The sequence below is a fragment of the Camelina sativa genome, chromosome 11, assembly GCF_030686135.1.
Source record: "Camelina sativa cultivar CO46 ecotype springtype chromosome 11, ASM3068613v1".
Taxonomy (NCBI): domain Eukaryota; kingdom Viridiplantae; phylum Streptophyta; class Magnoliopsida; order Brassicales; family Brassicaceae; genus Camelina; species Camelina sativa.
The window spans coordinates 1,903,474-1,925,250 of NC_141890.1; the positions used below are offsets into that span (position 1 = coordinate 1,903,474).

The following is a 21,777-nucleotide window of genomic DNA, read 5'->3' on the forward strand; positions in this document are numbered from 1 at the left end:
TTATTATTATTTTATTTTGTGTGTAAAACAACCGCCTCACAATAATAAAACCCTAAAACACGTAATCTCTCCAACAAGATAAATCTCGAACCGTTCATCTTATATCTAATAAATCAATCTCGTCCGTCCATTAACCCTAACCCTCTATATATATAATAACGCGTCGGTATATTAGTATATCATTCATATCCGCTTTGTTCATTGATTCCTTCCAACTTTTGTTCATCGTTTTCTCTTAGATCACTCTACGACGTTGTCGTTTTGTAAGCTTCTCGATGTAGATCGTCACAAATCCGCTTCCGATCTACAGATCGGCGTCTTATATGAAGAGAACCAGTTTCTCCGGTTCATTCATCGCAAGAAGACGGATCGAAGAGCTCGAGATCGACGACGATCGGTTGAAAAACTGGTAATTATGGCTTCTCGTAATTGGATCTGATTCGTTTAATTCGATTGAATTAGATCTGGTTTTTATTTGTTCGTTTAATTTCGGATTCCAGATCTGGTCTTGTATCATGTAACCGGGCTCGAGGTTCGTCAGATCTATGATTACGCGGTGCTGATCTATCGATGAGGTGATAAGAAATCGTCGATTCTTTCAGATCGAGCTAATTCAAATCCGTGGAGAGGAGAGATTGAAGAAGAAGGGAGAGAGAAGATTCAGATATGTGAATTTGATGTGAGTTAAGTTGATGGATGTATGAGATGTTTTGATTAGGGACGATACAGCCTTTTGGGGATATTACTTTGAAAGAGGCTTGAGTTCTGATTAAACATCTTTGTCATCCGACCTTTGCCATGACAGGTGCGCTTGCATGGCAGGTCACAAAATCCTTAATAAATAAAAAAATAGTTTCGTGTTGGGGTGAGGGGAGTTCGCACGGGGGATTTTTATTTTTGCCCGGGTTCTCCCCTCTCTTGTGTGTGTGTGTCTTGCGTCTCTCTCTCTTACTCTTGACTACCTTGATCTCGATTCCTCCAAAATTTCTCAGTTTCACAGAACTTATCTCAAACTATCCGGATCCTAAAGACCAGCGGATCTGGAGACAAGCCTGGCCATACCTAAATCCAACATGCTCCAACGAAAAGGTACTTTTAATTTTCGAAGTTTCAATTCAAATTTTATGCTCTTTCTTTCTATCATAATTTAACAGATCTGCATCAGTAGAACAAATCTGACTCCATCAGTAATCATACATCCCCGAATTGGCTTTAAATTTTGCTTCATACTTCCATATTGGTAGATGAGATCATTAATTTGCAAAGTATTGTTGGAAATGTTTAATTGTCTGTTTGATTATTACAACAAATATTTGCAATTTGCTATTATCGGAAACGCTGTTTAAAGAATTGTAGAGATGTTCTCTTATATTATAATATTTTTATAATCTATGTACAGAAGTATTACAGTGAAATTACTGTGTCGAATTTTATAGAAGTATATTTTATCTTGTTTTGTATGGCTTTTACGACCATGGTTGCACTGGCAAGAGCGCTGGAGCTTTGGCTCAAGTAACTAAGTTTCCGGAGAAGTAATACGAGTATAGAGGGTATCTTGTACAAGTAACCTGTGATGAATATTGGCATGGTATGATGGGGTTTGGATATAATATGATCCCACCGCTCTTGTTAATATATTTATTGTAGTTGATAGGGTTTAAGTTTTTGAAGCTTTTATCCTATTGTTGTATTCATGTGTTACGAGAGTGTGCTCCAAAAACTTTGCATTCTATGATGGAAATTTTTTCAGTTCGCGACATTGGATTCTTTATTTTCCGAGTTTCTAGTTTTACATCTACATATTAATTTTAAATTGCCACTTTATACATGTTTGAAATTTTGATTTATATCTTATGTTGTGCGACTTTACCGTTCTATTGTAGATAAGGTTTACTATCATGGTGGTTAAGTGGGGATTAAGATGGGTGGAGGGAACCATGTTGAATAAAGGAGTAAATTATCGCTAAGCCCATTTGGCTTTAAACCAATTGGGCAAGGTTTGTGTTAATAGATCTGTAAGCTCAAAATGGTTGGAACACCATTGGGCAAGGTTTGTGTTAATAGATCTGTAAGCTCAAAATGGTAGAGCTCTCATGTTATGAGAGGTTGGTGGTTCGAATCCACCCAGATCTGTCTATTCTCATCTTTTTCACAATTTCATGTTGCTGTTCAAATAATAACACAATTTTTTGAAGTGAAATTAGGTTTATTATGTTTTATTAGGGATTGTGAAGATGGGCCTCCTCCTTTGCTTTAGCAACCGGCACGAAGTGGACTGGAATTGATTACCGTTAGAGCAATGCCTGACATGGTATTTAAGTTTGCAAATAACAATCCGGACCACAATATTCACTTTTTTCACTTGTAGCCCAAAGCAGCAGGCAAAGACAATAATATGATTTATTTAAAATTGATGCTTAAACATTCTGTTTATCATAGTTGGGGACTTTTAAGGCTAACTCATTCGCAATTTGCGGTGTGAAAACATATTATTTCAAATAAATTTGCGATTCCATCCTACAATTGAACTAAGATTCATCAACAAAAAAAAAAAGAAAAAAAAATCATGTAATTGTGACCAGACTCTTGATATGTATAAATTGTCAATTGTCAATTGTCAATTGTCAACTTATCTTAACATGCAAAGAAATGATTTCATATACTCTAATGATATGTATAAATCTGTTCTAGTCTTCTAGAAGATCTCATTATTTAAAATGGACTTATGTATAATAGAGGTGGACAATCCGGTTATAAATGTTACATTGGTTTGGTTTTTTTTCTTAAATGAAACCATATAAAACCATCTGTAGTTCGGTTTAGTTGCGTTTTCGTTTGATATAATAATTCTAGTTTGATTTGGTTTCTTTTGAATTATTGTATTCCAAGGTTATCGAGGTCGGCTAAACATTTTGTAAACTAAACTAACGATGTGGTAATAACAACTGATAATGATGCTTAATTTTGACTGCAAAACAAAGAAAAAGATTAATATACACAATCTTGTACCCCAAAAAAAAAACGAGATTAATATACAATAACATTGTTCTCAGTATATACCTATTTGAGAGAAGATCAGTATATATATATATATATATATATATATATATATATATATATATATATATATACTTCGTAGTAGCTAGAAGGCATGATAGGTAATGAAACTATTAATTTAAGAAACGATTTGGTGTCGGATTAACGCCACTCGTCACATGGTGTTATTATAATGTTATGCCTTATAATAATCGTTTCCAATGTCAATGCTGTTGATTTAATCAAAACCATAGAGATGCCAACTCCTTATACCGTTTTATTTGAAGATTAAACCAAATCATATGCACATGATAGTGTTTCTAAACCGAATCTTTAATGTATTTTAAAAATCAGTAGATCGAGTAAAACGTTACGTTTAAATTTTTTTTTTTCTTACGTTTAAATTATTTAAATTATGTTAGCTGATGCTGTCTTTGTTGGACTTCTCTTCTTTATTTTTTTGTTGTTCTACCTAAACCTTGAAAGAGTGGTTTGCACATTTGGAAAATTGTTACATTTTTATTTCTTTGAAGTTAATTGATTTTCTAATTATAGTTACGTATTCTATATGACTAGATCGTGAGTTCGTGACACAACATAGATAAAGACAGATAATTTAACCATTTGTATAATAAAGTTACAAAGACAGATAAAGACTTTGTTGAACGTGAAAGAAGGTTAGGATTTTGGAAAAATCACCAAATTATGATTTACTTGATGCGGGGATCTTGTCCTCTTGTCATAAAAAACGTGTCAGATCTGAATTATTTTTGTCCAACGCCAAGATTGAAAAACTAATGATCTTTAAACAATTAAAATAGAAAATATTATAATATTTTCAACCAAATGGGCCTTTCACAATAACAAACATAGGGCCAGCTTTAAAGGTTTTTTTTTAAATATAAGTTTTTACATGCCACATAAATTGGTTAATAATATTATGTCTTCACGTTTCTAAAGCTTTTTTTTAACTCTCCTTTTGAAGTGGGAATGATACTCGCGTGACAACCAAACTCCCATTGATCCTTTCTCTCTTTCTCTCTCTCTCTGTGATCAGTTTCATCTACTGAAAGAAAGAAAGAAAGATCCGTATTATCAGGTGAGATGATTCTCTTTTACGTTTCTTTCGCTTAGATTTAGCTTTCTTCTCTTCTCTCTTGAGACGACGAAGATCATATGATTCCGTGAGCTTCTTTAATTTCTTGTTGTTCTGTTTTTTCTCTTTCTTTCTGTATCATGATTTTATTTACTGAATAGTTTAGATTCACGATCATGTTTAGAAAAGTTTTCATGGTGGAGAATTATTTTGTTTTAAGGTAGTAATTTTTTTGAATCGCAAGGGTCATTTAAAGCCTTATTTATTATGTCTTTTGACAAGTCGTTTAGTAGTGCTTTTCTAGAAGATTTTTTAGTCGCCGAGTCATCTTGTTTTATTAGAATTTTATCAGATGTTAAAGAAGATTCAAAGTTGGATTATAATGAAAATTCGTTTCCTCGTTTGAGATCTTTATGTGGTAAAAATACTAGTATTAGAAGAATTCTTGATCCCGTTTTAGATGTAAGATTTTTGTGTTTATCAGATTTCTATTTATAGCCGATTCTTGGATAGTCTCTAGGAATTGGTTTGCTTAATTAAAACTTGATTACAAATTTTCAAGATCTGTTTTGATATTTTTCTAGGCTTTGAAGCTATCTTATTAAGCCTTAAAGATTGTTAAGTAAACATGTTCAAGAGAAGGAATGCTCACCAACTCGAGGATGATTCTCACAAAGATAACAAGGTACGTACAATTAAGAATTTTCTTTTTCACTTTATGATATTACTTCCAAAATCTTATTATAGTTATAATAATAACTTCTACAATTTCAGGTTAGCGAATTGAAAACCGCGATAGGACCACTCTCGGGACATAGTTTAGTTTTCTGCTCTGATGCTTCTTTGAGGAGATATTTGGATGCTCGTAACTGGAATGTGGAAAAAGCCAAGAAAATGATTGAAGAGACTCTTAAATGGAGATCAACATACAAACCTCAAGAGATCCGTTGGGTACTTTGAGTTTATTATATACTTCATTCTGTTTTTTTTTTTTTTTTTTTCTTCCGCTTGAATCATCTTTATAATGTTTCTCTCCAGAATCAAGTAGCACATGAAGGTGAGACCGGAAAAGTTTCAAGAGCAAGTTTTCATGATCGACAAGGTAGAGTAGTGCTTATAATGAGACCCGCGTTACAGGTTAGTAAGCCTATTTTTCGCCTTTTTAACATATCTAACTAAACCATTTTCTTAACTCATATAAATCTCAATAAATGTTATGAAACAGAACTCAACATCACCAGAAGGTAATATAAAGCATTTGGTATATCTTCTTGAAAATGCAATCCTAAATCTTCCCAAGGGACAAGAACAAATGTCTTGGCTCATCGATTTCACTGGTTGGTCTATGGCCGCTAATGTCCCTATGAAAACAACACGCGAAATCGTCTACATTCTACAGAATCATTACCCTGAGAGACTCGGTATCGCTTTTCTCTACAATCCACCAAGACTCTTCCAAGCAGTCTACAGGGTACAAAATAATAACATTCATCAAAATTTGTCTTTATCTCTTTTTTTACTTTACAAAAAGTTTCACTACATACTCTTCTATTTGGATAGGCTGTTAAGTACTTCTTGGACCCAAGAACAGCTCAAAAGGTGAAATTTGTGTACCCAAAAGACAAAGCAAGTGATGAACTGATGACATCACACTTCGATGTAGAGAACCTCCCAAAAGAATTTGGTGGAGAAGCAACACTAGAGTATAACCATGAGGACTTCTCACGACAAATGTGTGAGGACGATGTCAAAACGGAAAAATACTGGGGATTAGAAGAGAAGCACTATCCCAAACCAAACGGTTTCTCTCCATCCGATGTTGTTCCTGAGCCGGCGACTTCTATAGCATCAGCAGCTAGCTGAGACCTTACAGTTGAATATATATATACACATTCTATATACCGAGAAACAAGAAGAATAAAGGTTTATTCTCATTGATAGAAGAAGAGCCAATAATAGAATGTGCTGGTTACCTTGAAGATTAATAAAGTTCCATTAGTGAGCCAAAAACTTTTTAATAATGTTTTAAAATTAGCAGAGACCATCCTTGCCATTAAAGCTTATGTACGTGTGAGATGTTACCATGTATAATATCTTAGTTTTGTGTTCATTAATTAAAGATATGATATCAATCTCTTTTGTGTTCATGAGTACATTCTAGTTTTATGTACTTCCATTTCTGATGGAAATAACGACATTGTCGTTTACTCGTCTACTCGATATGAAATAATCAAATCTATATTAATAAATATGTTTATGGAAATAATTCTATCAACAACATTGTCGTTGACTCTATATGAAATAAATAAATAATAAATAAATATAGTTATGGATATTAATAAACATAAACGGTCCCGTAGCTCAGTTGGTTAGAGCGTTGGTCTTATGAGCCGAAGGTCGCGGGTTCGAGCCCCGCCGGGACCATTTGGCTAATCAATTTAAATTATATTATTTTGCGATTTTTTTTTTTTGTTTTTTCCTTTTCAAAATTTCCTAAATCAAACGCACGTTCGATTGTAAAAAAATCATATCTTGTCTCTGCTCCAAGTAAGAATTCAAAGCTCAGAAATCGAAAAGGATGAAACTTTCGTAATAAAAATCGTTTCTTTGTAATCATTGGACTTAGGGTTACTCATCCTACCCATCATTCTCCAGATTTTCCCCCAATTTGTCTTGTTCTGATTGGATTTGAACTCCATGAATCCTTGGTGATTAACCCAGAAGAAGAATAAGAAGAACCCAGAAATTTTCAAAAGCTCGACGGAATGGTTCACAACGCTTATGATTCGTTTCAGCTTCTCAAAGATTGTCCCGCTAGGATCGATGCTGTTGAATCCTACGGCTCTAAGCTCTTCGCCGGATGCTATGACGGTTCCCTCCGCATTTACTCTCCGCCGGAATCTTCCGCTTCCGATCCGTCGGAGCTGCATCAAGAGACTTACGTGCTCGAGACGACCGTATCTGGATTCTCTAAGAAACCGATTGTGGCGATGGAGGTATTGGCTTCGAGAGAGTTGCTTTTGTCTCTCTCTGAGTCAATCGCGTTTCATAGACTTCCTAATTTGGAGACTGTTGCTGTGATTACTAAAGCTAAAGGTGCTAATGCTTATTCTTGGGATGATCGGCGTGGGTACTTGTGTTTCTCTAGGCAAAAGAGGGTCTGTGTTTACAAGCACGATGGTAAAATCTCTTGAGATTTTGTCTACTCAATTTTGAATCATGAGTCTTACCACATTTGGGTTGGATTTTGATGAAGAGTGTTGTTTCTGTTGATTGGTGGTATTGTTCAGGAGGAGGGGGATTTGTAGAAGTGAGGGACTATGGAGTTCCTGATACTGTCAAGTCCATTTCTTGGACCGGAGAAAACATCTGTTTAGGCATTAAAAAAGAGTATGTGATACTTAACACTGCCAATGGGACACTCTCTGAGGTGTTTCCTTCTGGTAGGGTTGCTCCTCCTCTTGTGACATCTCTACCTTCTGGTGAACTTATTTTGGGCAAGGTATGTGTTTGGCTTGGTTTTCTTACGGACTCTGTATTAAGTTTTTTGAATGTGTTTCGTGGGCAACATTGTTTTAACATCTGTTAGTTGTTTTGTGTGATATTCTTCTTGGCCCCAGTATTGTCACTTTGGTCTCTTCGTGGATTTCAGATTGTTTTGGAGTGTCTTCTTTATTAGTTTCTTTTGGTACTTGTAGGAGAACATTGGAGTTTTTGTTGATCAAAATGGAAAGCTCCTTCAAACAGAGAGACTTTGCTGGTCAGAGGCCCCAACGGCTATTGTTATTCAAAACCCGTATGCGATAGCCTTGTTGCCTCGTCGAGTTGAGGTATATAGAGTGACTGCCTTGCGATATTCCAGTTTGCTTCTCTTATTGTTTGCTCTTATGCCTTTTGGCTTTTGTTTTGATAGATTCGCTTGCTTCGAAGTCCATATCCTTTAATACAAACAATTGTTCTTCAAAACATTCGTCGCCTCGTCAAGAGCAACAATGCTGTGATTGTTGGTTTGGATAATTCTGTACATGTTCTCTTCCCTGTCTCTATTGGTGCCCAGGTATTCACTTTAGCTCTGAGAATATTAATGTTTCTTCCTCTGCTCATGGATGAATATGAGAATTTGTTACAAGAAAATATATGAGAATTTTTTATATTTTACCTCATATATCGGTTGGACAGTGGACAACTATTTCAGTGCTCGTGTGTTTTTTTCCGTGTGTTAAAGTAATGGGACTTTGCTTTAACTCTAGTAGATGCTTTTGAAATATTTTGAGAAGGTTGAGTTTCATCGCAGATTGTGCAATTAACAGCTTCGGGAAACTTTGAGGAAGCCTTAGCTCTATGCAAATTACTCCCGTCTGAGGAGTCAAGCCTACGAGCTGCGAAAGAGAGTTCAATTCATACAAGGTTTTTTAAGCTAGAAGCCCTTCTCTACCTCTAATAGTTACCCATTAATCATAATGTGCAGTTCTGTGGGAATCCTTATGTTCATATTCAACACATTATCATTATACAGATTTGCTCATTATCTTTTTGAGAACGGAAGCTATGAGGAAGCCATGGAACACTTCCTTGCATCTCAAGTAGATATCACACATGTACTTTCCATGTATCCATCCATCATTCTTCCTCAAACAACTATTATTCCTCAACCAGAGAAGATGGACATTTCTGGTGATGAAGCATATCTGTCAAGAGGTTCATCCGGTATTTCAGATGATATGGAGTCTTCATCTCCGCGGTATTTTTTGGAATCTGAGGACAATGAAGCCCTTGAATCTAAGAAAATGAGTCACAACACTTTGATGGCTCTTATAAAGTACTTGCAGAAGAGGAGGCCGGCTATTATCGAGAAGGCCACTTCCGAAGGAACAGAAGAGGTCATTTCAGATGCTGTTGGTAAAACATATGGGGCATATGATTCATCTAAGTCTAAGAAGTCCAGCAAGGTGCATATGATTTATCTTCCCTAATAGCTAATTGATGACTGCTTCCTTGAAAACAGTTTTCCTTGATTTGGATGTTTGATAGTAATTTTGTTGAGGGTTTAACATCTTTTTTCTGCAGGGACGTGGTACGATCCCGCTCAACTCAGGTGCCAGGGAGATGGCTGCGATCCTTGATACAGCTCTTCTCCAAGCACTTCTACACACTGGCCAGTCTGGAGCTGCGATAGAGTTATTAAAGGGTGTCAACTACTGTGACGTTAAAATTTGTGAGGAGATTCTCATGAAAAGTAAAAGTTATCCGGCACTATTAGAATTGTTCAAGAGTAATTTGATGCACCATGAAGCCCTTAAGCTTCTTAATCAGCTGTCGGAGGAGTCCAAATCAAACCAGTCACAAACTGAAGCTACACAGATATTTAGTTCTGAGTTGATCATTGAATATCTCAAGGCAGGTTTTCTCGGTGCTAACCTTTGGTCTCGTCTATCATTAGATTCTAAATGGTCATAGAAAACTAAAATTTGTTCACCACGTGGGATATTAGAACAATAGAACCGATTGAAGATAACTTAGTCTACATTCGCATTTTAAACTTGAGTATTTTAAGAAGCAGCTGTGAGATGCTAATTGTCTGTTGGTGAATTTCTCTCTGCAGCCTCTCTGCAGGACTGATCCTATGCTTGTCTTGGAGTACTCTATGCTTGTCCTTGATAGCTGTCCAACTCAAACCATCGACTTGTTTTTGTCTGGAAATATCTCGGCTGACCTTGTCAATTCGTATCTGAAGCAGCATGCTCCAAGTATGCAGGGCAGATATTTAGAACTCATGATGGCAATGAATGAAACCGCAGTTTCTGGAAATCTCCAAAACGAGATGGTGAGGAAATATCACTTTATGGGAAGCATATTTCATTGAGATTACGTTACATATTGTTGGCAGTAACCATTTTGGATAACGTTACAGGTACAAATCTATCTTTCGGAGGTGCTTGACTTGTATGCTGCAAAAAGTGCGCAGCAGCAATGGGATGAGAAGGATCATCCTCCGGAAAGGAAAAAACTATTGTCTGCGTTAGAGAGCATCTCTGGGTACAGTCCACAGCCTTTGTTGAAGCGTCTTCCACGTGATGCTCTCTATGAAGAGCGGGCAGTTATATTGGGAAAAATGAATCAACATGAGCTTGCTTTGTCGATCTATGTTCATAAGGTACCAATCAATCTATGTTCACTCACCGGTATCTGAGCAGCCGCTATTCCTCCAATACCAAATATCACTGATTTAGTGATTTCCTTGAACAAATTAATCTTCTACATGTTGGCTTTAAAAACACTTTGATATGCAAATGCGTCTTGTAGATATATCATTGTATAGATATATCCGTGGATTCTATGGAGTGTTTCTTGTGGCTTAACTCATTGGTTTTTATTTTCCCTTATAGCTTCATGCACCTGATCTGGCGTTGGCTTACTGTGATCGTATATATGAGTCCGTTACTTATCTACCATCTGGAAAACCGTCAAGCAATATCTACCTCACAGTGCTGCAAATATACCTAAACCCAAAGAAAAGCGCAAAGGACTTTGCAAAACGGATTGTAGCTCTAGGATCATTCGAAAGTTCAGACACCACGAAGATGATGGACTCTGTTTTGTCTTCAAAGGTTAAAGGAGGTCGATCCAAGAAAATTGTTGCAATAGAAGGTGCTGAGGATACGCGATTTGGTCTCAGTAGCAGCACTGACAGTGGAAGAAGCGATGTTGATGCCGAAGAACCCATGGAAGAAGGAGACTCCACCGTTATGATTTCTGAAGTTCTTGATCTGTTGAGCCAAAGGTGGGAAAGGATCAACGGTGCACAAGCCCTCAAGCTTCTACCTAGAGAAACGAAGCTCCAGGTAAAATGTTTTGAATCTGACTTGTCCCGTAACTAGTTACTAGCATCTTATTCAAGCTTACCCAATTCTTTATCCAATTCCCTACAGAACCTGCTTCCGTTTCTTGCACCCCTTCTAAGAAACTCAAGTGAAGCACACAGGAACTATTCAGTCATCAAGAGTTTGAGGCAGAGTGAAAACTTACAGGTATGTTTGTGTTTCTGGAAGCCAAAGTAATCACATGCATAAACACATATCTTTCTCGATCAAATCTTATTTGGAATAAGTCAACTGAAACCACATATGCTTACTATAAACTACTGGCACCTAGCATAAAAAGAAACCCTTAGGCTTGATGTCATTTGTAACGAAGCAAATAAATGTGAAATAAATAGGTGAAAGAAGAACTGTACAAACATAGGAAAGGAGTAGCGCAAGTAACAAGCGATAGCATGTGCTCATTGTGCAACAAAAAGATAGGAACAAGCGTCTTTGCTGTTTACCCCAACGGGAAAACGTTAGTTCACTTTGTCTGCTTCAGAGATTCTCAAGGTATGAAAGCTGTTTCAAAGACATCACATGGAAGAAGACGATGACCTCATCATTACTGTAACAAGGACAGGTTTAAAGCATCTTAATTCTTTTTACAAAACTCCAAAGTGCAGTTAAAGAAAAAGCTCTTTTCGTTGTGTGTCTGTTTATAGAGAGCTGGAGTTAATATTTTTGTGGTATTTTTTCTTTATTGGTTGACAATGATGGTCTTGAGGAAACCAGTTTGGCTCTTGTTGTAAAATCTGTTTCCTGAGTTAGTTTATATAAGAGATTTTGTGTAATTGGGACTTGGTATTGTTGTTGTTTCAATATAAAACAAGCTAGGACAAAATGTTTTAAACTCAAAAAATTTGATTTTCATTGAATATATAAATTTATTAGTTAACAATTATACTTTATTTAAATTAACTTTAAAAAAAATGTTTTGACGTGATGGACCGGGAAACGTGAATTGGGCCGTGCCTGTATAAGGCGATAGTTCGTTACGTTATGGGCTTGAATGGGTGTAAAACACGCTGTCTCGTTCGATACGTCGGGGAATGAGAGAACCAAAGAAGAAGAATGGAGTAACTATGGGCTTTGCAATGCAACGAAGGGAGTACTGATCTTGTTGCTTTTGAGGTCTAGAATTGTTCTTTTCTTTTTCATATATATATATATATATATATTTTTCTGTTTTCCTTTCTTATTTTTAAGTTGTTACTTGTTAGATGCGGTATGGCTAAAACGAGCTGACGTTACCTATGCTAAATCGGTAATTAAAAGTTTAAACAGGTTATATAGCACATTGGTTTTTGTCATGCATGCCATCCATGCACCATGATTTTATATAGAGCAAGAAATGTACCGTACTTAGTAATAAATAGATGCAAATGCGGGGTAGACTAGAATAAGATTAGAAGTCACGTGAGTGAAGAGACATGACTTGTAATGTGAAATTACAAAGTCGAACACTTAGTGTCTTGGGGTAATCGTTAGATCTCGTGTTCTACGAAGCAAAGAGCAGAAGAAAGAGAGAGAGAGGCATATTTTGGGAAAGCGGTGGTCGTATCTCAATTGAACCAAAAATTAACCAATCTCAAGACCGATCCGATTCTCTTTGTTCCCTCTCTCTCTGGGTCTCTTCTTGGTGTTCTTTTAATCTTTATATATTCATCATATATACTCTTTCCTGTTTTACGTATTTTGTCCATTCGTGTTTGGCGGCACACGACGTCGTCCTCCAGCAAGATTATTATTGTATTGATATATCTTAACTGTGTTTTATTATTGATATACATTAACCTCAGTATGTTTGTTCTGGAATATTAGTGTTTCGACAACACTTAATTATGTTGAAAAATGTACACCGTAAATAAGATAATGTATCTCAAATATTTTTATATGACAAACATAAAACTTACAATTATTTAATATTAATTGATTTTTAATTCAAAGCTTATAAATTAAACATAGTTTAACAAACGTAACACATTTTGACCTAACCCATACTTAAATCATTTGCTTTAACTGAAATTGGTTCGGTCGATCTAATTTAAATTTATTATTGATGCAAAACCATATATACTTGGTGCTGGATGAAAATATATATATATATGTTATTGGAGAATAACGTAACTTCGTTATTTGAATCAAAAATAACAGATAGAAGGGAAAGAGGAGGATAAGGGATAAAGTCAAGATGAGCTTAGAGCTACAGAGTGTACTCATTTGATGGGTTCATTCTCTTTGTACCCTTTTTATTTTATATAATTTAAATTTGAGTTGGAGTTTGCTTCTTTGACTAATCAATAGAAATATATAATCTCTCTCTCTCTCTCTCTCATCAAGCTAAAGAAAGAACACAATATGTAATTGCTTTAAAATCATTGCAAAGTATCTCACTTGGGTCACATTTACCTTTATTCCTTTTTATTCCACTTCTAACTTGAACATTGGCTAGTTTGATTCCTTAACTCCTTAAAAGCACCGATCTTGGCGATTACGATCTCTCATGCATTGGCCATTATATCGTATCAACATTCAAGGCTTTTTACACATACAAATCAAGTGAATAGGCTCCTCATGCATAGATGAGAGTAGGACACGTCAAACTAGTGAAGCAAAGCGATGACGTGTGAAAGAAGGGGACTGAGAGATTCGGAAAGAGAAAGAGGGTTTCGAGATGATCGTGATCGGAGAGAGAGAGAGAGAGAGAGAGAGAGAGAGAGAGAGACCAGTTCCTTGGAAGACCGTGACATTTCCAGTCACGTGCCTCTTTTTTGACTACCTTCCCCTCTCTGCTGCTGCTTTAACTGAAGGTGTACTTATCATTTTTATTTACTTACTTTACCATTTAAAATATTACTCCATTGAAGTGCACATCAAAAACACTGTAGTTTGCTTAGCTATGAAACAAGCACATCAAAAACACTGTAGTTTGCTTAGCTATGAAACAAGACTGGTCACTTGGGGGTGGTGGTATAGTAAAACTTCCTCCACGTTAACAAATGTATTCAATGAATTTGCCTAATAAAACCAATATTCGTCAGTATAATCTGCTAGGTGAAACGTTTTACTATAGCTGTGGTCTGTCTTTTTAAAATATTTATATTAATATTATGGCAAAATCGCTTAAAAAATGATAGGATTATCAAACATAAAAAGGACCTTAACTAACTAGAAGTTATACATATTAATCTATTTTATTTCTGTTATTCATTTAGAGTAAAACTAAAATCATGGTTTCGAAAATTATTTGGTAATTTTTTTAGAAAATTCTTGAAAGTAATTAGTCGTGTGTTATTATGTGGATCACCAATACAAAAAGAAATGGAAATGGTGAAACTTCAATGAAGTTAATTATCCTAGAACTGAACAAAGACCCAAAACATATTTAAAATATTCATTGCAACATCTTTTAAGACAAATTAAAGGAGCAATCACATGTAAATCTAAAGAACAGAAGAATAATGAATTCAACCATACATACATAAGACCGGGACCAAAAAATTTCCTCTTTTGTCAAGTTCCCATATTCTCTATAAATACGTCTTGTCTTCATTTCATAACAGCAACGTGGACTCTCTCTTTGTTTTGGCTGACTCTTCTTTCACCGTTTCCTTACAACTTCTTCATCTCATAAACCACCAAACGCAACACACACTTCTCGCTGGCTCTCTCTCTCTCTATATATATATATATAATATCAACTTTCTAGGGTTTCCAAGATCACATATCTACGTGTAGTGATGGGTTTCTCAATCTTCTTCTCCTCTGAAAACGACGTCGCTCATCACTCTTCTCCTTATGCTTCTGTTGACTGCACTCTCTCGCTTGGAACTCCCTCCACTCGCCTCTGCAACGATGACGATGGATGTAGATTCTCTTCACATACCTCCGACGCCTTAGGCTGGGACTTCTTGAACGGCGCCAAGAAAGGCGGTGGAGGCGGCGGTAATAACCTCCTCTCTCGCCGTTGCGCCAACTGCGACACCACTTCTACTCCTCTTTGGAGAAACGGTCCAAGAGGTCCTAAGGTAGATAACATGTAACCTCTACTACATCAGTCTTTATATCAAACCAAATACTCTAGTCTAACTTTCCTTTTATTACCCCAAAAGTCAATCAAAATTTAAACTTGTAGCTTTTAAGCTCAGTAATCATTTAAAATGACTCCTTGTAAACCAATAGTGATTACTCTCATATATAACACTAAAAAATATATGGATAATAACTTTGTATGATTTCTAATTTGGTCAGTCATTGTGTAACGCGTGTGGAATCCGATTCAAGAAAGAAGAGAGACGGGCATCGACCGTCGGAAACTCGACCACCGGCGGAGGATCAACGGCGGCTGGAGTTCCAACTTCGGATCGTCAAGCGGGTGCAAATCATTATAATTTTATCAATCGTGATCAATATGCTTCATCGTCGCCTTGGGTACACCAGCATCAGCAAAACACGCCTTATAATTACTCGCCGGCGAATAACGAATACACATTCGTTGGTGACGTCAGCGACGTTGCTCATGACGTCACTTCCGACCCGTTCTTGTCTTGGAGGCTTAACGTCGCCGACCGGACCAGCCTTGTCCACGATTTTACGATGTGATGAGTGATCATTGCATACATAGATTTGCCCCCCTCATCTTTGCCTTGGATACCTTTTAACGAAAAAAAGAAAAGTACTATTAAGCCTTGGTTAAATTCTTTATTTTACTTTCTTTTATATATATATTGAATGTCTTTTTTTTTTTTGGGTCAATGTGTAAGTGTTTTTGTTTTTGTTCTTATAATTAAACTTCGCATGAAGCTACTTGTGTATGTGCTTTCCTTACATGACTTTTTAAATGTTCTCTCGGGTAATGAACTGATGATACATGACTTACTTTATAACCTTTTCATACGTGTGTCCTACTTTGACCATGATTCAGTGATATTATACAATATCAAGAATACATATTCTATTCCATTAATTCTCTTCTTCCTTTTTTTTTTTTTTTGGCATTTTTAGCTTTTATACTGAGAATGTGAATGTTTTGGGATTTAGATACTATCTTCACAAATGTTTCCCTTAAACCTCTAGTTTGCGAGGTTTTGTAATATATTCGAAATGAATGTTTCACAATTTTTTCCGAACTGAAATAATTAAAATAGAACCGAATTCTCAAATGAGAAACAAAACAAATACTAATTCAGCCAAAAAAGAGTATCTGCAGGGTGGACAAGATGGAATGTTTGTCGTGTTATGACCAAATTGTCTTGGAAATTTGACCATCAAACGGGTCTTCGTGTGCTGCTCTCTGCTGAACGCTGTTGCTACCAACTGCATGTGAAGAATATTTATCTTTTTCATTGGTTACTGTCTTAAAAATCGTTTTAATTTTATTTGATTCTTCATGACTTATTTAAACGGTAGAAAAATCGGATTTGAAATCAAATTTGATGCCAAGATGTTTCCTGAAACTTAATCGAAGTTTATAAAGTGTTTTTTTTTACACTCATAACCTTAGCAAAAAAAAAAAAAAAGGAAAAAAAGGAAAAAAAAAACCTTTGCTTACTACTATTTTGCACAAATATAATTTATGATTTGGGCCAAAGCCCAGTTGATTTAAATCCGATCTAAAGTCAAATGAAATTCCAAACTTTGAACGACTTTTTGAAAAATAGAATAGACCACTGCCAGGCGCCAGATTTATATATCTACTAAACTCAATGTTACCAAGAACAAACTAATATACATATATTACTATTACTTATCTGCTACGCAAAGATTTATTTAAGAAACTGTAAGAGTACCAACAGAAGTAGGATGTGTAGGTCATCCACCGGCTTTCTCCCCAACTGTAATTAGATCCAACAAACTTTTGTATAGGTCATTCACTGAAAAACAAGTTTTAAGACATTTTTTACTCTCTTTTCTTCTCTCAAATTTTTGTTTTTTTTTCCGCAAAGGCGGCGGCTTAAAGCAAATATACATCATATATATATATATATATATATATATATATATATATATATATATCCCAATAACAGTTTTTAACTACTAAATAGATATGATAACCAAAAAAATTAAAATTTGTATTCAACCATGTATACTGAAAAGCAAAGACAAATGATGGGTAATCTAGTGATTTCGGTCTTAATAATCAGTCAATATCATATAAGGAAGTCTAATGGATGTTACACATACATTTTGATAATATGACACTTTTAGTTTCTAAATTAGTGTGTTCTTCTACAAGGTGGGGAAACCAATTTTTTTTTAAAAAAAAAAATCAAAAACAAAAGAAAACAACAGACAAAGATATATAACAACCCAACACCAAACACATTTTAATAAATTCAAATCCAAGTGCCAAGTCTATAAGTTATATAATGTTACTTCCCATTTGATCTTCCCTTCAAACCTCTTAAAAACAAAAAAAAGACCAACACAAACATAGTTTCAAGATGGTGAACTTTGTTGAGGTACAAAAACCATTGTTATACGGTTTGATGAAAATAGCCGGCGTCGTTCCTTACAGTCTAGAGATCGAACCAGGGACGAAGATAAACTTTTGGGTCCCTAAGGAAACCCTAAAGAAGAAATCCGGTACGGGAAAACCAACCAAACCGGAGAAACGGAAAAAGCCTGCCGTCTTGTTAATCCATGGTTTCGCCGGCGAAGGGATCGTGACGTGGCAGTTCCAAGTCGGTGCACTATCCAAGAAATACTCGGTTTACATACCGGACCTCCTCTTTTTCGGTGGATCCTACTCCGACAACCCGGACCGGTCTCCGGCGTTTCAAGCCGACTGTTTGGTTAAGGGGCTTCGTATCCTCGGCGTGGATGAGTTTGTTCCCGTAGGGTTCAGCTACGGAGGCATGGTGGCTTTTAAGATCGCTGAGGCTTACCCGGACATGGTTAGAGCAATCGTTGTGTCTGGTTCGATTCCCACAATGACCGACACCATTAATGAGTCAAGCTTGAACCGGTTAGGGTTTAGTTCTTCCACGGAACTCTTGTTACCGACTTCGGTTAAGGGACTTAAGGCTCTCTTTACCATTGCTGTGCATAAACCCTTGTGGTTCCCTAATCGATTGTTCAAAGACTACATCGAGGTAATTAATTATTTACTACTGCCCAAATTTAATTCGATTATTTATTTTCTTTAAATAGTAGATGATAGGGAATTGCATTAACTTGATGTTCCGTTAACAAATAATTGCATTTTGTAGTTTTTTTTTCCATTATGAAAAATATATTTAGAGTCGCAACTCACAAGGTATATCATATGGATCACGTTGCCAAGAAAGACTGATTGTGAGAGTTAGGTGGCACTCGCGAAGTTTATTTGCCTCTTTCTTTCAAGTTTCAAATCTCTTTTGGCGCCTACACAAATTTATATTCATGGATTAATGCTGCTAATTTTATTCAGATCCATTATAATTCATAGATACTGTATGCTTTCGTTAATTCTTTTCAAATAAAAATATAGTGTTAGTGGGATATAAATTGGATTCTCAAACTTTTAATATAAAACTACTATTTTCTGATATCTTTAAACTTTTAATATAAACTAATGCTTACTATGTCTTTAGAAACACAGTTTGTTTTAAAAAAAAAAAAATCAGAATTACTTAATTTTTCACGTTCTTTATATATATAATATATTTATTTTCCTTATATATTCTTCATCATTTGAAAATAAGTTCGAACTTTAGCATTCTGTTTATTCTAATTCATTCGCCAAACATTATCTAGAAGCAGTGACCAAAAAATAGATTATACATAAATCTACATGTATGGCAGGTAATATATAAAATATTTTATTATACAGAATATGTGGTTAGGTTAGCTATAATTTGTTCAACTACTCTCAACTATATCTCGTATTTATATTTGGTAGCAGTATTTTATTTGTCTACCAAGGATTTATTAACTAGATTTCTATTATAATTTATTCATTTTAAGACTTTTGTTGAATAAAGAAGTATTTATTATGTTCTGGTTCTAAATTCTGTTTTACTGGATTGGTACTTGGTAGATAATGTTCAACAACAGGAAAGAAAGAGCTGAACTGTTAGAGGCTGTTGTGGTCAGCAACAAGGACGCGAAAATCCCTCTTTTCCCACGGGTACGTATGAGAAAATATCCACATCCGAAAGATTATTATTGTCTATCACATTTACATTCAAACAATTCTATCAATCTTATTATCATAATATATGTGCAATTATCATTTACACTATATAATAACATTCCATGTCTGCATGCAGAAAATACATTTCTTGTGGGGTGAAAGTGATCAAATCTTTGACCTTGAATTGGCTAAAAACATGAAAGAGTGAGTTTGAAGATCTTAAAAACTTTACAATTACTTGCCATCTGAAAGGCTTTTTTTTTTTTTTTTTTTTTTTCCTAATTTTGATCATCGTTGATTTTTCAGACAACTAGGTGAGAAGGCATCAATAGAGAGTATAAAGAAGGCAGGCCATCTGGTTCATTTGGAAAGACCTTGTGTTTACAACAGGCGTCTCAAAAAGTTTCTCGCATCCATTCACTATGACGATTAATAATCTCTTCAGTAAATTAAATTATATTTGATATTGATATATATATGGATCATTTGTATCGAGATTGAATAAGCGTTTCTTTATATCCAGATTAAGAAACATCTCAAGTTTAATTCAGAATCTGCTTTAGAAACTAATACAAGTAACTCCATCATTCTTACATATACATATATTACACATATATATAAGAAAATTTATTTCACAAACGAAGATTAGATATCTAAAATCATACTTTTAACTTTTACCCTAGACGTAAATATAACTTCTCCGGTTCTACAGCTCGGCACTACGGTCTCTCACATATGTACCGTACTCTCCAGTAGCATCAGAAGCCTTCTCCTTTGCACTCTCATAAGCTTCTTTTGTCTTCTCTGACATTGAATCCTTAGCTGCACCATACCTTTCCCCAACCTTACGCAAGGCATCCTCGAATCTTTCGTCTGCTTCGCTCCTTGATCCGTATGCGTCCGCTGTTTTGTTTCTAACATCTTGAGCTTTATCTGATGCCATATCTTTGGCATTCTTAGACCCTTCTTTGAATCTTTCGTATGATTCATCAGCATTATCTTTAGCTTCACCACTCTTATCGGTAGCCATCCTAATCGCATCTTCGGCTTTGTCATAGGCAACGTCCTTGGCTTGACCAGCCTTTTCAGAGGCTAATCGTGCTTTGTCGTAGGCCATGTCCTTAGCTTGTTCCGCCTTGTCATAAGTTGATCTCGCTTTGTCGGTAGTCATGTCCTTAGCTTTACTAGCCTTGTCGTAGGCCATGTCTTTTGCTTGACCGGCCATTTCGTAGGCTGATTCCGCCGTGTCATATGCCTTATCTTTGGCATGACCGGTTTTGTCATAGGCCCTGTCTTTGGCTTGACCAGCAATGTCGTAGGCTGATCCCGCCTTCTCAAAAACCTTATCCTTGGCTTGACCGGCCTTGTCATAGGCCATGTCTTTCGCTTGACCGGCTTTGTCGTAGGCTGATCCCACCTTGTCGTAGGCTATGCCCTTAGCTTGACCCGGCTTGTCATAGACCATGTCTTTGGCTTGACCTGCATTGTCGAAAGCCATGTCTTTAGTTTGACCGGCCTTGTTGTAAGCCATGTCTTTAGCTTCACCGGTCTTATTATAGGCCATATCCTTTGCATCACCAGCCTTATCATAAGCATAATGTTTCGCATTTTGAGCACTATCGTAAGCAGATCCGGCTCTGTCTGCTGCAAAGTCCTTGGCGTAACCGGCCGCATTGTCATATGCGGATTCAGCCTTGTCATAAGCATAGTTCTTCGCAGATTCAGCCGCTTCTTCTGCCTCGTCTTTCTTGCTTCCCAATCCTCTGTTCAACCCAAAAATAAAAAAAAATATTAAATCACTTAAATGTTCGAAATGCAAATGAAGCGTGCACATAAATAAAAGAATCATTCTGTAAAAACAAAACTCAAAACTACGATTCATAATTTAGAAAAGTTTTTTTATAATTATTATCAAAGACTAAAGAGATTAACTATATATGGTTCTATATAAAGAAACAAACACAGATCCAAAATAAAAGTATGATCACGCGTAAACAAAAGATTACTCTTACGTGGAGATTTTGTCTGAAACCCAACCAGTCCAAGAAGCAGTTTTGTCATGAGCGGTCTCGGCTGCGTTATCAGCATGCTCTGCTTCGCTTCTAACCATATCATCTGCCGTCTCTGTTCCCCATCCATAGCATTCATTCGGCCACATCGGCATCACCAACATCATAAGCATCATCATCATCATGACACTTCTTTTCGCCATCATTCCCAATTTTCTTTAATTTTCGATTTGTGATAGTTTGTGTTTTGTATTCTGGTTCCAATCTCTATGGAGAAAGTTTATAGTTATCAGGTGTGATCCCTTTCTTTCACTAGATAAGCGGTTAACTATAGACACGTGGGTTATTCGATGTTAACGTGGCGGTTAAAGCGGTGGGAAGTAATGTCTGACTTATTTGCCACGTGTTGATTCCTGGTTAGGGCTTGCAGTTGCAGGGTTAGTGTCTTCCCGACCCGACCCGGTCATAGCCACGTAGAGGCAGTTTCAATACTTACTTAAAAGCTGTTTTCAATGAAGATTCGTGTTTTCTTGAATTAAAATTTGAATATGATGTGGCAATGTCTCAAAAATAGATAATATTCTTTTTTGTTTATAGATTACTTGTATTAGCTGTAAAAAAGATAGCTCTAATTAATAAAATATCTCCCCAATATAT

At 36.0% G+C, this 21,777-nt stretch overlaps 5 protein-coding genes, 1 long non-coding RNA gene and 1 other non-coding gene across 10 annotated transcripts; 6 read left to right on the forward strand and 1 right to left on the reverse strand.

The window, feature by feature from the left end:
* Positions 1-175: 175 nt before the first annotated feature.
* LOC104721109 (uncharacterized) lies at positions 176-1,759 on the forward strand. Its single transcript, XR_015572143.1, has 3 exons — positions 176-409; positions 501-805; positions 993-1,759. It is a non-coding gene; the product is annotated as an uncharacterized LOC104721109 (long non-coding RNA).
* A 2,188-nt stretch (positions 1,760-3,947) lies between these two features.
* Positions 3,948-6,264, forward strand: LOC104721110 (uncharacterized). 4 transcript variants are annotated; one of them, XM_010439022.3, is made up of 6 exons: positions 3,948-4,135; positions 4,717-4,817; positions 4,907-5,083; positions 5,171-5,269; positions 5,358-5,603; positions 5,693-6,264. In XM_010439022.3, exons 2-6 carry the CDS (start codon positions 4,761-4,763, stop codon positions 5,993-5,995), a joined length of 882 nt encoding a protein of 293 aa, XP_010437324.1. In that variant the 5' UTR covers positions 3,948-4,135; positions 4,717-4,760; the 3' UTR covers positions 5,996-6,264. The 4 variants fall into 4 exon arrangements, with proteins under 4 accessions (XP_010437324.1, XP_019087117.1, XP_087330880.1 ...); XM_019231572.2 differs by having other exon boundaries at positions 4,118-4,220; XM_087474754.1 differs by having other exon boundaries at positions 4,134-4,352.
* A 218-nt stretch (positions 6,265-6,482) lies between these two features.
* TRNAI-UAU (transfer RNA isoleucine (anticodon UAU)) lies at positions 6,483-6,556 on the forward strand. The gene has a single exon. It is a non-coding gene; the product is annotated as a tRNA-Ile (tRNA).
* On the forward strand, positions 6,550-11,684 carry LOC104721111 (vacuolar sorting protein 39). Its single transcript, XM_010439024.3, has 12 exons — positions 6,550-7,312; positions 7,423-7,634; positions 7,831-7,962; positions 8,046-8,189; positions 8,427-8,539; positions 8,649-9,081; positions 9,200-9,529; positions 9,735-9,956; positions 10,044-10,286; positions 10,519-10,974; positions 11,062-11,160; positions 11,349-11,684. Exons 1-12 carry the CDS (start codon positions 6,898-6,900, stop codon positions 11,547-11,549), a joined length of 3,000 nt encoding a protein of 999 aa, XP_010437326.2. The 5' UTR covers positions 6,550-6,897; the 3' UTR covers positions 11,550-11,684.
* Positions 11,685-14,556: 2,872 nt separating this feature from the next.
* On the forward strand, positions 14,557-15,883 carry LOC104721112 (GATA transcription factor 19-like). Its single transcript, XM_010439025.3, has 2 exons — positions 14,557-15,023; positions 15,247-15,883. The coding sequence occupies exons 1-2, from the start codon at positions 14,736-14,738 to the stop codon at positions 15,595-15,597; spliced, it is 639 nt and encodes a 212-aa protein (XP_010437327.1). The 5' UTR covers positions 14,557-14,735; the 3' UTR covers positions 15,598-15,883.
* Positions 15,884-17,323: 1,440 nt separating this feature from the next.
* On the forward strand, positions 17,324-19,681 carry LOC104721114 (uncharacterized). The gene is made up of 4 exons (XM_010439026.3): positions 17,324-18,089; positions 19,016-19,105; positions 19,248-19,315; positions 19,418-19,681. Exons 1-4 carry the CDS (start codon positions 17,439-17,441, stop codon positions 19,542-19,544), a joined length of 936 nt encoding a protein of 311 aa, XP_010437328.2. The 5' UTR covers positions 17,324-17,438; the 3' UTR covers positions 19,545-19,681.
* On the reverse strand, positions 19,636-21,431 carry LOC104721115 (uncharacterized). The gene is made up of 2 exons (XM_010439027.3): positions 21,124-21,431; positions 19,636-20,874 (listed from the first exon to the last, which is right to left on the reverse strand). The coding sequence occupies exons 1-2, from the start codon at positions 21,324-21,326 to the stop codon at positions 19,818-19,820; spliced, it is 1,260 nt and encodes a 419-aa protein (XP_010437329.2). The 5' UTR covers positions 21,327-21,431; the 3' UTR covers positions 19,636-19,817.
* Positions 21,432-21,777: the final 346 nt, after the last annotated feature.

Excerpts from the sequence above, each read along its gene's own strand:
- LOC104721110 (XM_010439022.3), top strand. The coding sequence starts at position 4,761 with ATGTTCAAGAGAAGGAATGCTCACCAACTCGAGGATGATTCTCACAAA. Across the intron at positions 4,818-4,906 it reads ATTCTCACAAAGATAACAAG|GTTAGCGAATTGAAAACCGC; the intron begins GTACGTACAATT and ends CTACAATTTCAG. Across the intron at positions 5,604-5,692 it reads TCTTCCAAGCAGTCTACAGG|GCTGTTAAGTACTTCTTGGA; the intron begins GTACAAAATAAT and ends CTATTTGGATAG.
- LOC104721111 (XM_010439024.3), top strand. The coding sequence starts at position 6,898 with ATGGTTCACAACGCTTATGATTCGTTTCAGCTTCTCAAAGATTGTCCC. Across the intron at positions 9,530-9,734 it reads TGATCATTGAATATCTCAAG|CCTCTCTGCAGGACTGATCC; the intron begins GCAGGTTTTCTC and ends TTCTCTCTGCAG. Across the intron at positions 10,975-11,061 it reads CTAGAGAAACGAAGCTCCAG|AACCTGCTTCCGTTTCTTGC; the intron begins GTAAAATGTTTT and ends AATTCCCTACAG.
- LOC104721112 (XM_010439025.3), top strand. The coding sequence starts at position 14,736 with ATGGGTTTCTCAATCTTCTTCTCCTCTGAAAACGACGTCGCTCATCAC. Across the intron at positions 15,024-15,246 it reads ACGGTCCAAGAGGTCCTAAG|TCATTGTGTAACGCGTGTGG; the intron begins GTAGATAACATG and ends TAATTTGGTCAG.
- LOC104721114 (XM_010439026.3), top strand. The coding sequence starts at position 17,439 with ATGGTGAACTTTGTTGAGGTACAAAAACCATTGTTATACGGTTTGATG. Across the intron at positions 18,090-19,015 it reads TGTTCAAAGACTACATCGAG|ATAATGTTCAACAACAGGAA; the intron begins GTAATTAATTAT and ends GGTACTTGGTAG. Across the intron at positions 19,106-19,247 it reads AAATCCCTCTTTTCCCACGG|AAAATACATTTCTTGTGGGG; the intron begins GTACGTATGAGA and ends GTCTGCATGCAG.
- LOC104721115 (XM_010439027.3), bottom strand. The coding sequence starts at position 21,326 with ATGATGGCGAAAAGAAGTGTCATGATGATGATGATGCTTATGATGTTG. Across the intron at positions 20,875-21,123 it reads GTTTCAGACAAAATCTCCAC|AGGATTGGGAAGCAAGAAAG; the intron begins GTAAGAGTAATC and ends TGGGTTGAACAG.